The sequence below is a fragment of the Salvelinus sp. IW2-2015 genome, linkage group LG4q.2, assembly GCF_002910315.2.
Source record: "Salvelinus sp. IW2-2015 linkage group LG4q.2, ASM291031v2, whole genome shotgun sequence".
NCBI classification, from domain to species: Eukaryota; Metazoa; Chordata; class Actinopteri; order Salmoniformes; family Salmonidae; genus Salvelinus; species Salvelinus sp. IW2-2015.
Window position 1 is genome coordinate 25,538,042 of NC_036843.1, and position 13,717 is coordinate 25,551,758.

The 13,717-nt window shown below is 44.0% G+C and overlaps 1 protein-coding gene across 1 annotated transcript in view; it reads left to right on the top strand.

Annotated features, from left to right (window-relative positions):
* LOC111963070 (DNA (cytosine-5)-methyltransferase 3A) overlaps positions 1–13,717 on the top strand; it is a 73,551-nt gene that overhangs the window by 39,256 nt on the left and 20,578 nt on the right. Inside the window, exons 7-11 of the mRNA XM_070443305.1 lie at positions 7,634–7,792; positions 8,329–8,476; positions 8,796–8,851; positions 12,586–12,742; positions 13,457–13,624. Coding sequence (XP_070299406.1) covers positions 7,634–7,792; positions 8,329–8,476; positions 8,796–8,851; positions 12,586–12,742; positions 13,457–13,624 — 688 coding nt within the window. The remainder of the gene's footprint in view (positions 1–7,633; positions 7,793–8,328; positions 8,477–8,795; positions 8,852–12,585; positions 12,743–13,456; positions 13,625–13,717) is intronic.

The following is a 13,717-nucleotide window of genomic DNA, read 5'->3' on the forward strand; positions in this document are numbered from 1 at the left end:
TAGCAGTTAGCTGATAACAGTTAGCAGTTAGCTGATAACAGTTAGCAGTTAGTAGTTCGCTGATAGCAGTTAGCTGATAGCAGTTAGCTGATAACAGTTAGCTGATAGCAGTTAGCTGATAACAGTTAGCTCATAACAGTTAGCAGTTAGTTGTTTCTCCATTGTTGCTTATGTTTGCCTTCATTCCTGTGTGCAGTACAGAACTGTATATATTTGAGACAAGTTTAGTGTGTAGGACAGTATGTCTGTATGGTACATTATACCAACACTCAGCATAATTTTAACATCAACGATACCATTTACCAGAAGTAGCTACTTTTCCTTCCTAGTGGTTTTATTGTTAGTATCCATGCATGGTGTCATTTTCTATGTTGATCTCTGAGTTGGCACACAGTTTATATGTGCTGCTAGCTAGCTGGTATTTCTGACGTTGTCAGTGGTAGGCAGCGTGTGTAAAATGATAAAGACTGCATTGTCTCTCTCTCTCTCCACTACCTCCTGTGCGTTTTATTTTTTCTCTCCTGTGGATCTAGAGAGACAGGCTGCCTGCCTGGTGTAGCTGCACACTCACATGAGAGAGAGAGGCCCCAAAAGGGGGCATTTACAACTGGGAAAAAGGCCAGAGACAAATATCTGGTTCTTATAGCCCCTGTACTCTATTCCTCCCCCACCAGTGTTTGGTAGAGTCAGTTTTCCATTGATTCTGAAGATAAATGACCCACTAGCAGCACCCTGGAGAGAGCAGTTACTCCCCCAAAACGTGCCAAGATGGCCACCACAGTACAGGAGCCTACAGGATTTTACATTTATATTTTACATTTTTGTCATTTAGCAGACGCTCTTATCCAGAGTGACTTACAGTAGTGAGTGCATAAGTTTTCCTCACTTCCTTAAAATCTACCTGTAACTTACTTACTGTGTTGTAGTCCCACCAGATGGCCTGTTACATTAGCAATGAGTCTGAACCCATTGAAGTCAGTTTATTTTTATTTTTCCAGTCAATGATTAGCAGAGATTCCTTTGTTGTGCCATACTGTGTCCACAGTATCAACAGGTGCACTTGTAACAGATTTGACTTGCCAGGAATTATCTTGGCACCAAATCAATTATTTGACTGCATAAGAAAACATAGTAAAACTTTATTACTATAAGTAGATAATATATTTGGATTTTGTTTGAATCACCTTGTTTGAATCAGTTGGTTTGATTCTGAGTATTTGAATCAGTGTGTTTGAATCAGGATGTTTTATTCACAAGTTTGTTAGAATCAGTGTGTTTGATTCACAAGTTTGTTTAAACCTAACACACGTCCAAGAGGACACCACCTCTATACTCTGCTCATCCCCTGACTCCTGTGTTCAACTAAAACCTAGTTAAAAGTGTATTACCATCATAGTCTTAGAAGAAAACAGTGTTTAAAGTATATATTTTTTTACAGGGCATATTTTCCCTCCTCTACACATCAAATCCCCTGCCTCCTGTATAACCTTTAGCTGAGCCAGCTGAACCAACACTCTAACACATATGGTTGAGGAGGGCTTTGAACCAGGCAGTCATTCACTACTTACTGCAGATATTTATAAACTAGAGCAGAGCCTCTTGATTGAACACCACATGTTTCTGCTCTGCCTCACCAGCCCCTCCCCATCCACCGCCTCTCCCTGAGGGCCTACTGTAGGGAGGGAGGGAGGCAGAGAGGGGGGGAGGGCGAGAGGGAGGGAGGGAGGGACTCAGACGGGGGCTTAGGGTTTGTTCCCAGCCCTCTCCTTATCTCTCCGAGGGTGTCTCAGGGGGAGTTGGAATATGCAAAAATTTCATTTCCATTTCACACCTCACACTTGTACAGGTTACCCACTTGTACTTTAAATGAAACAGGACAAATATAAGCACCCACTATTTGATACACTACAGTCAGCCCTGTGTGAGAGAAACCTGAGAAAGATTTTGCACCAGAGCATTGGAATAAGTGCAGGGAAGGGTTTTCACATGTGTGTGTGTGTTTTGAGAGATATATACTGTGTGTAAAAGAGAAAGGCAAAGAGAGAGAGAGAGATCAACAGAGAGAACGAGATAGATAGCGACTGAGCGAGAGAAATCGAGAGATAGAGGGAGAACCCGATAGAGAGACAGAGAGCTAGAGAGAGGAAGAACACAATAGAGAGACAGAGAGAGGGAGAACCCGATAGAGAGACAGAGAGAGGGAGAACCCGATAGATAGATAGAGAGAGGGAGAACCCGATAGAGAGACAGAGAGAGGGAGAACCCGATAGAGAGATAGAGAGAGGGAGAACCCGATAGAGAGACAGAGAGAGGGAGAACCCGATAGAGAGAGAGATAGAGAGAGAGAGAACCCGATAAAGAGAGAAAGTGACAGGGAGAGAGAGGCAGACTGCAGTAGGATGAGTGCAGCTGTTGGGAATTTAGTGTGAAAGAAGGCTGTTGGCCTCTCTCTTGTCCTCTCTGTGTGATTGGTTCAGTGTAAGGTACCAAAACCCAGTGAACTCTCCCTCTGTCTACTGCCTGGATACGTCAGGGCCTAGCAGATATAGTACATAGAGAGATGCTCTTGGTCAGCAGATATTTAAATTGTATTTATTTAATTAACCTTTTATATAACTAGGCAAGTCAGATAAGAACAAATTCTTATTTACAATGATGGCCTACCAAAAGGCAAAATGCCTCCTGCGGGGACGGGGGCTGGGATAAACATTTATTTAAAAAAAAWATATATATATAGGACAAAACACACATCACGACAAGAGAGACAACACAGCACTACATAAAGAGAGACCTAAGACGACAACATAGCATGGCAGCAACACAACATGGTAGCAGCACAACATTACAACAACATGGCAGCAGCACAACATGTTAGCAGCACAACATGGCAGCAGCACATGGCAGCAGCACAACATGTAGCAGGCACAACCTGGCAGCAGCACAAACATGGAGCAGCAACATGCCGAGAAACCAGGAGCAGCAACATGCAGCAGCAAACATGGCAGCAGCATAACATGGCAGCAGACAAACATGCTAGCAGCAAAAATGGCAGCGACATGGAGCAGCACAAATGAGCACACACTGGCCGCACGACAAAGGCAGCAAAAATATGGCAGCAGAACAAATGCACAGACAAATGGCAGCAGACAAACATGGCAGCAGCACAACATGCTAGCAGCAAACTGGTAGAACAACAAGATGGAGCAACAACATGAGCAGAACAACTGGCAGCACCAACATGGCAACGAGCAAGCGCAGAGAACTAATGGTAGCACATAACATGGTAGCAAAACAGGTAGAACTGGTAGCAGTCACAACATGTAGTAGCAGCAACAGGTAGCGCACAACATGGTAGTTGAAACATGGTGCAAGCACACAATGGTAGTCAATATGAAGAACATGGTAGAAGACAAACATGGTAGTGACATCACAACATGGTAGTAGAAAAACATGGTAGAAGCACAACATGGTAGTAGCACAACATGGTAGTAGAAAAACATGGCAGGAGCACAACATGGTAGAAGCACAACATGGTAGTAGCACAACATGGCAGCAGCACAACATGGTAGAAGCACAACATGGTAGTAGAAAACATGGTAGAAACATTATTGGGCAGTGCTCTATACTACAGTTTTCTTTTTGTATTGTGTGAACAGCCACCAGTGCTGGACAGTGGACACTAAAGTATTGTATAGGATTTGTATCTTTATTCAGATTTATAGGGTATTTATACAGGCTATTTATACAGGTTAGCATTAAAGGAAAAATCCACTCAAAAACTATATTTGAATAATTTTGTCATTTGTCCACTGTTAATACAGTACATTCCCAAAATGTTTTGTATGTCAGCGCTCAAGTTTTCAGGTTATAGGTTTTTCAAGAAGCAACATGTCACTTGCCACACCATGATGATCCGGTTTTGAGGTAGCAAGTGAAAACTTGGCTGCTGACACGCAAAATATTTAGGGCCTCTATTAATGCAAAAAATACCAAAATATATTTTTGGAGTGGATTTTTCCTTTAGTCTTCTTTTGGAAGTGAAACCTGTTTGCTTTTGTATCAGTGAACAGAGTAGACTTTTACTGAGAAAAGAATGTTTATACAGGTTTTAGAATGGCACGGTTCTAGAATCTGGTTTTTATTTGTCTTAATTGAACCTTTATTTTACCAGGTTGTCCCATTGTGGTCAAAATACCTCAATTTCAAGGGAGATCTGTTCTGGTTTATCTAGTAGTTCACGGCTATAATTACCATATTCCTGCTCTTTAACCATAATTGTGTAAACATTAGGTAGGCCTAATTTACTCTACTTTTCCCTGACTCTTGTTGATATTGAAATGCTACACCCATTGAGGTCAGTTCACTACTAGAATGTGTGAAACACACTGATCCTTCTGGTGATTGGCTTGTCTGTGTGTTGTCCTGACTCCTGATCCTTCTGGTGATTGGCTTGTCTGTGTGTTGTCCTGACTCCCTGATCTTCTTGGTGATTGGCTTGTCTGTGTGTTGTCCTGACTCCTGATCCTTCTGGCGATTGGCTTGTCTGTGTGTTGTCCTGACTCCTGATCCTTTCGGTGAATTGGCTTGTCTGTGTGTCGTCCTGACTCCCGATCCTTCTGGTGATTGGCTTGTCTGTGTGTTGTCCTGATCTCCTGATCCTTCTGGTGATTGGCTTGTCTGTGTGTCGTCCTGACTCCTGATCCTTCTGGTAATTGGCTTGTCTGTGTGTTGTCCCTGACTGCCTGATCCTTCTGGTGATTGGCTTGTCTGTGTGTCTGTCCTGACTCCTGATCCTTCTGGTGATGGCTTGTCTGTGTGTTCCTGACTCCTGATCCTTCTGGTGATTGGCTTGTCTGTGTGTTGTCCTGACTCTGATCCTTCTGGTGATTGGCCTTGTCTGTGTGTTGTCCTGACTCCTGATCCTTCTGGTGATTGGCTTGTCTGTGTGTTGTCCTGACTCCTGATCCTTCTGGTGATTGGCTTGTCTGTGTGTTGTTGTCCTGACTCCTGATTCCTTCTGGTGATTGGCTTGTCTGTGTGTGTCCTGACTCCTGATCCTTCTGGTTGATTGTCTGTGTGTTGTCCTGACTCCTTGATCCTTCTGGTGATTGGCTTGTCTGTGTGTTGTCCTGATCCGATCCTTCTGGTGATTGGCTTGTCTGTGTGTGTCTGACTCCTGATCCTTCTGGTGATTGGCTTGTCTGTGTGTTGTCTGATCCTGATCCTTCTGGTGATTGGCTTGTCTGTGTGTGTCCTGACTCCCGATCCTTCTGGTGATTGCTTGTCTGTGTGTTGTCCTGATCCTGATCCTCTGGTGATTGGCTTGCTGTGTGTTTGTCCTGACTCCTGATCCTTCTGTGATTGGCTTGTCTGTGTGTTGTCCTGACTCCTGATCCTTCTGGTGATTGGCTTGTCTGTGTGTGTCCTGACTCCTGATCTTCTGGTGATTGGCTTGTCTGGTGTGTCGCCTGACTCCTGATCCTTCTGGTGATGTGCTTGTCTGGTGTGTTGTCCTGATTCCTGATCCTACTGGTGATTGGCTTGTCTGGTGTGTTTGTCCTGACTCCTGATCCTTCTGGTGATTGGCTTGTCTGTGTGTGTTCCTGACTCCTGATCTTCTGGTGATTGGCTTGTCTGTGTGTTGTCCTGTCCGTGTGTCGTCTGGTGATTGGCTTGTCTGTGTGTTGGTCCTGACTCCTGATCCTTCTGGTGATTGGCTTGTCTGTGTGTCGTCCTGACTCCTGATCCTTCTGGTGATTGGCTTGTCTGTGTGTTGTCCTGATTCCTGATCCTACTGGTGATTGGCTTCTCTGTGTGCAGTCTTGAGGGGAAACTTTGCTGTACAGTTCTGATAATTGAAAACCAGTATTGTAGTGATGTAAATAAGGCGTTTGCTGCAAAGTAGCCTCTGTCGAAGTTTTCAAAAGAGCCTGTGACACAACTTCCTCTTTTGGACGTTAACAAGGAGACACTTCATTTTAACTCCTCCTCCACATTTACTGGATTGGTTGAACCGTACAGAAGAGAACCTCCCCAACATTCTTTCTTCCTGTCAAGACCAGTATGAAGGGGATCTAGTTTCAGGTGTTTCTTTTATGCCTGCTATGTTAGGTTAGCTACATAGTGGATGTAAAATACATATAAATATATTTTTAACCTTTATTTAACTATGGAAGTCAGTTAAGAACAAATTCTTATTTACAATGACGGCCTACACCGGCCAAACCTGGACGACGCTGGGTCAATTGTGCGCCGCCCTATGGGTCTCCCAATCACGGACGGTTGTGTCTGTCGTGACGCCTCTAGCACTGAGATGCAGTGCCTTAGACCGCTGCGCCACTCAGGAGGCCAAGAATACATGAAGAAATGTATTTCATTACATGGGTTATTGTCAGATGATTGCTAATGAAATTGCAGAGAGTTTGTCCCATTAACCCAGTGTTTCCCAAACTAGGGGTCGCGGGTCGACTGATTTGAAAATGGGGTCGCCCAGGCACTAAATCAGGCTGAGGGGGAAAGGTTTAGACCAGGCACTAAATCAGGCCGAGGGGGAAATATTTAGCCCAGGCACTAAATCAGGCTGAGGGGGTAAGATTTAGACCAGGCACTAAATCAGGCTGAGGGGGAAAGGTTTAGAACAGGCACTAAATCAGGCTGAGGGGGAAAGGTTTAGAACAGGCAGCTAAATCAGGCTGAGGGGGAACGATTTAGCCAGGCACTAAATCAGGCTGAAGGGGAAAGATTTAGACCGGGCACTAAATTCAGGCTGAGGGGGAAAGATTTAGCCCAGGCAACTAAATCAGGCTGAGGGGAAAGATTAGCCCAGGCAAACTAAATCAGGCTGAGGGGGAAAAGTTTAGATCGGGCACTAAATCAGGCTGAGGGGGAAAGATTTAGACCGGGCCTATAATCAGGCTGAGGGGAAGGATTTAGACCCAGTCACTAAATCAGGCTGAGGGGAAAGTTACATCGTCAATGATGATTTTCTTTCTTACTAAAGAAGATTATACGCAATTATTGGCGTGATAATCTTCTGAACTTCCCAATACCTTTCTAATGCATTTAATTCACTTCAAACCATACTTCTTCAGATCGAAATACTGCAAAAGTACTGTCACACTGATTTGTAATAAATTGTCATAGCCCCAATTAAAGAAGTAAACATTGGGCGTTGATTACATAACTTTTTTTTTTTTAACATGGTGGCGGTCGCAAAAAACATTTGATATCAAAATGGTGTCTTGGACCAAAAAAGTTTGGAACCACTGCCATTAAACTTTCTGCAGAAAGGTGTTTTGAAATATTACTTTAAAGGCGCTGAACTTACATGTAGCTTCCTCTTCATCCCTGTGTGACTTACTTGGTAGAGCATGGCAACTTACAATGTCAGAGTTGTGGGTCAATTCCCGCTTGGGCCACAAACACACCACACACACACAACACAACACACACACACACAACACACACACACACACACACAACACACACACACACACACAACACACACAACACACACACACACACACACACACACACACACCACACACAACACACAACACACACACATATGCACTGTGGTGTTTCAGGCAGAATAAGTGACCTCTCCTGTCCCCTGTCTCTGTGGTGTTTGCAGGCAGAGAAAAAAGCCCAACTGGTATCAGTGTTGAACTTAATGGAGGCCCATGAGGAGATGGCGCCTGAAGCCACAACAGAAAAGGAAGAGGTGTCAGTCATCAACCCCCACCAGCAACAACAACAACAACAACAACAGCCCACGGACAGCGTCCCGACTGTGGCCACGCACACCTGACCTGTCCATGGCAGGAGGGGAAGACATCCCCCAAGACTGCCGCATACTGAGCCGGAGTACGAGTACACAAACACACGGTGTAGCAATTCCATATAGATGTATACCATTTAGCAGACGGTATTGACCAGACATGACTGATAGTTCAGTGGTTTTTTAGTTTGGGTATGGTATGATCCTGTAGTAGCAGGTGGTAGTTTAGGGCATGGGGAGCTGTGTGGGGGAGCTGAGGTCTCTCTTTATGTAATTATTAATGCTTAATTTAAATAGGCAAGTCAGTTAAGACCAAATTCTTAATTTACAATGTCGACCTACCCCGACCCGGACGATCGCTGGTGCCCCTGTGGTGGCCGCGCCTATGGGACTCCCCAACACGGACGGTTGTGAAGCAGAGCACACATCAAACACCAGGTCTGTAGTGATGGCCTCTAGCATTGAGATGCCAGTGCCTTAGACCACTGCCGCCACTCGGAACCCTGGTGGTGTTATTGTGTGGACCGTGTTGTGTTGTTGTCCTGTAGGACGGGCGGGATTCGGCGATTGGGAGGGCTGGTGTGGCGGGAGGTCTGAGGGGGTGTTTCCTGGTGGCCTTGGTTCGTTATTGTCTCCTGGTGGATGCCGGGACGCAGCCGAGCTGCCGCAGGGGACACGATGGGTTCATGTGGTTCGGTGACGGACAATCTCAGTGGTGAGTAAACACTGTAAAACAGGGCACAGTGTTGTGTTCGTAGGCACCAAACAGATGAAGAACAGAGTGGATCAGAGTGAAATTAAAATCTGGATTAATTTCCAATAAGAAACAGTCATTTTCTAGTTTCGTTTTAAAAACGTTGCTACAGTGTACCCTACCTGAACACCACCCATTATACCAACAACATTTTCTGTTCACAATTAAAAAAATTAATTAAAAAGAACAATGACAAGTTGGTTTACAGGTGTGTGTAAGAAAACTGTGCCTTTCAGTTCCTTCTCCAACGCCTTCCATCAGCCGACTCTATCAATGCGCCCATGTATAAGCAACAGTCCAGTCTACGAGGGCTACAGGTCAGTATGGGAGTTAAGCTTTATTGTATCGATTCACAGTACTCAGTTCGTTTCCCATCTAAGTTTCGGCGAAGCGGGTTTAAAACTGGTTGAAAATTAACGTCATATTACTCAGTTCAAACTAAGACCCTGGAGGCTATAACTGGTTGTAATGATATAATCTGGTTGCTAATGGATTATAATCTGGTTGTAATGGATTATAATCTCGTTGTAATGGATTATAATCTGGTTGTAATGGATTATAATCTGGTTGTAATGGATTATAATCTGGTTGTAATGGATTATAATCTGGTTGTAATTGATTATAATCTGGTTGTAATGGATTATAATTTAATTGTAATGGTTGTAGTTTGATTGTGATAAGGTCATGTCTACCAGCTTTGTGCGCTGGGAGGGATAGCTCAAAGATACTGCACATCTCAAAACCAAAGACCATAGGTAGGCAACTAGATTCAGCTGCGGGGTCGATTTTTTTCTAAGAGGAATTTTCGGGGTGCCGGAACATACTTATAATAATTTTGAACACTCCAAATTTACCACAACTAAGGTCAAAAAGAGATTAGTTCTTTAGTCCTTTTGGAAGTTTTTCTTGGTAAGCCATTCCCCTGCCATAGACTGTTGAAAGAGGCATCAAACCTTCTAGAATGGTGATGCCGATGTGCCATTGAGCAAGGCCCTTAWCCCTAATTGGCTCCAGGTCCGGTGATGATAATTGCTGACCCTGGCCGTGATCCAATCTCCGAGGGAGTCACAGGGGGAGTTGGGATGTGTAAAAAATGACAGTAATGATAGAGGCTTATAATACCTACTGTAAATCTCTGGATAAGAGTGTCTGCTAAGTGACTCATTACTGTAAATCTTTCTGGATAAGAGCGTCTGCTAAATGACTCATTACTGTAAATCTCTCTGGATAAAAGTGTCTGCTAAATGACTCATTACTGTAAATCTCTCTGGATAAAAGTGTCTGCTAAATGACTCATTACTGTAAATCTCTCTGGATAAGAGCGTCTTCTAAATGACTCATTACTGTAAATCTCTCTGGATAAGAGTGTCTGCTAAATAACTCATTACTGTAAATCTCTCTGGATAAGAGCGTCTGCTAAATGACTAAAATGTCAATGTAAATACCTGCTAGTATACATACATACAGTGCATTCGGAAAGTATTCAGACCCCTTGACTTTTTCTACATTTTGTTACGTTACAGCCTTATTCTAAAATGGATTACATTTTAGTTTTTTCCTCATCAATCTAAACACAAACCCCATAATGACAAATCAAAAACAGGTTTTAAGAACTTTTTGCAAATTTATTACAAATTAAAAACTGAAATATTTCATTTGCATAAGTATTCAAATCCTTTACTCAGTACTTTGTTGAAGCACATTTGGCAGCAATTTCAGCCTTGATTCTTATGGGGTACGACGCTACAAGCTTGGCACACCTGTATTTGGGGTGTTTCTCCCATTCTTCTCTGCAGATCCCCTCAAGCTCTGTCAGGTTGGATGGGGAGCGTCGCTGCACAGCTATTTTCAGGTCTCTCCAGAGATGTTCGATCGGGTTCAAGTCCGGGCTCTGGCTGGTCCACCCAAGGATATTCAGAGAATTGTCCCAAAGCCACTCCTGCGATGTCTTGACTGTGTGCTTAGGGTCGTTGTCTTGTTGGAAGGTGAACCTTCGTTCCAATCTGAGGTTCCGAGAGCTCTGGAGCAGGTCTTCATCAAGGATCTCTCTGTACTTTGCTACATCTTTCCCTCAATCCTGACTAGTCTCCCAGTCCTTGCCGCTGAAAAACATCCCCACAGCATGATGCTGCCTCCACCATACTTCACCGTAGGGATGGTGTGAGGTTTCCGCCAGACGTGACTCTTGGCATTCAGGCCAAAGAGTTCAATCTTGGTTTCTCATGTTTCTCATGGTCTGAGAGTCCTTTAGGTGCCTTTTGGCAAACTCCAAGCAGGCTGTCATGTGCCTTTTTCTGAGGAGTGGCTTCCGTCTGGCCATTCTACCATAAAGGCCTAATTGGTGGAGTGCTGCAGAGATGGTTGTCCTTCTGGAAGGTTCTCCCATCTTTACAGAGGAGCTCTGTCAGAGTGACCATGTGGTTCTTGGTCATTTCCCTGACCAAGACCCTTCTCCCCCGATTGCTCAGTTTGGCCGGGCGGCCAGCTCTAGAAAGAGTCTTGGTAGTTCAAACTTCTTCCTTTTAAGAATGATGGAGGCCACTGTTTTCTTGGGGACCTTCAATGCTGCAGAAATGTTTTGGTACTCTTCCCCAGATCTGTGCCTCGACACAATCCTGTCTCGGAGCTCCACGGACAATTACTTCAACCTCATGGCTTGGTTTTTGCTCGGACATGCACTGTCAACTGTGGGACCATATATAGACAAGTGTGTGCCTTTCCAAATCATGTCCAATCAATTGGATTTACCACAGTGGACTCCAATCAAGTTGTAGAAACATCTCAAGGATGATCAATGGAAACAGGATGTACCTGAGCTCAATTTTGAGTGTCAAAGCAAAGTCATTTCTGTTTTTTATATTTAATACATTTGTAGAAACTTTGAAAAATCTGTTTTCACTTTGTCATTATGGGGTATTGTGTGTAGATTGATGAGTAATTTGTTTTATTTAATCCATTTTAGAATAAGGCTGTAACGTAACATTATGTGGAAAAAGGGAAGGGGTCTGAATACTTTGCGAATGCGCTGTACATACAGTGGGCTACGAAATGATTGACACCCTTGATAAAGACGAGCATAAATGACTGTATAAAATAAACAATTTAGATACTGAGCTATATTGTATGCTCACAAAAATTGGGGAATTATAGTATTCTATACTAATACAATTGCTCAGAGAAAGTGATTTTGTTTAACAAGTAATAACTTTTTCTCAAAAAGATGGGAGTAAAATGTATTGACACCCCGTTTTCAATACCTTTCAATACCTCACCTTGCGAGGATAACGGCACTGAGCCTTTTCTGAAATGTTTTATTAGTTGGAGAACACATTGGGAGGGATCTTAGACCATTCCTCCATACAGAATCTTTCCAGATCCTTGATATCCTTTGTCTGCAGTTATGGACTTCCCTCTTCAATTCAAACCACACGTTTTCAACGTTTCAAATGTCCTGGTACTGAGGAAAGTTCATGATGCCGTTGACCTTAACAAGGATCGGTGGAAACAAAATAGCCCCATAACAACAAAGATCCACCACCATATTTTAAAGTAGGTATTGGGTTATTTTCTACTGATCCGTTCTCATTTAGACGCCAAACCCACCGCTGGTGGGCGTGGCCAAAGAGTTCTATTTTCATATTATCTGACCAAAGCACCGGTTCCAGTCCAAGTACCAACGACTTTTAGCAAACTCCACGCGTTTACATTTGTTGAATGACATGAAAATAGAGCTGTTTTACTTCTTAAGCAAGACAAAGCAATTGTATTAGTATAAAATAATATAATTTCCCCCAAAAATGTTTGCATACAATATAACTCAGTATTTTAATTATTTATTTTACATAGTAATTTTTGCTCATCTGTATCAATTCATTTCGGACCCCCACTGTACACACACACACACCACACACACACACACACACACACACCACACACACACACACACACACACACAAACCACACAACACCACACACACACACACCACACAACACACACACACACACACACACACACATGATGATAACACTGACAGGTCACGTCTATTTGCAGATGGCTAGCACCCGTGCAGGCAAAACCTTCCTTGCCTGTCCAGAGAGCGATGAGACAGACACCTCCAAGTCAGTGGATCTACACAACAACCAGATGATAGATTGGGCTGTGACAGGCTTCCAACCCACCGGGCCCAAGGGCCTAGAGCCACCAGAAGGTAAGTTAAAGTTTCATGTATATTTTACAATGATTTGTAGTGAATATATTGGAAATCACCTGAGCTTAGAGCAACCTGAAGGCAAGAGGAGCTCATATCATGTTATAACCCTTCTAATAAGACATGAAGGCTCATACCTACAATACCATTGTAGTGTCCACGTTACAGTGGCCAAGGGAAATGTGTCCTCTGCTCCCTTCTCAACTCCCACCGAGACAGCACACATCACACACAGTTGAGAGACGTACAGGGCCAGACTGCAGCTGGAGAGCATGTTGTGGGGATAAGGGCCTTGCTCAAGGGCCCAACGGTAGGGGAATGTCTTTAGGATGTGATCCCAGCAGCCCTCCAGTTGCCAGATCAATTCCCCCCTTTTTTCCAGCGCCTGGCCCGGGATTCAGACTGGCCACCTTGCGGCTACAGGTCCAACTCCTTAGCCGCTGGGCTACCTACCGCCCCTACCTACCTACACGCTTATAAACAAGTAATAATACAATATACCGGCAGGCTTTAAGTAAAGTGTTGCCGAAATGAGCGCCACAAAGAAAGCGGAAGCTCAATTTCTACACCATATGCTAGATGTATTACACAACAGCTAACATGGCACATAATGGGGAAATAAAGAATCTGACTTGGGTTGTCCTTTGGAAGTACTCTGTTTTCCTCTGCTTATCAGAGGTGTTTATTGTCTTACTCATATGCCCCGCCCACCAGAGGAGCGTAACCCATATAAGGAGGTGTACCCTGACGTCTGGGTGGAGCCAGAGGCGGCAGCCTACACACCCCCTCCAGCCAAAAAGCCTCGCAAAAGCACAGCAGCCGAGAAACCCAAGGTCAAGGAGATGATTGACGAGGGGACGAGAGGTAAGGCGGCTCCTTTAAGTGGCTTAAATAGGGGTTGTGACCCCTATATACTTCCTCCTCAGGGAGGATCTCAGGGCTGTGTGTGTGTGTGTGTGTGTGTGTGTGTGGTGA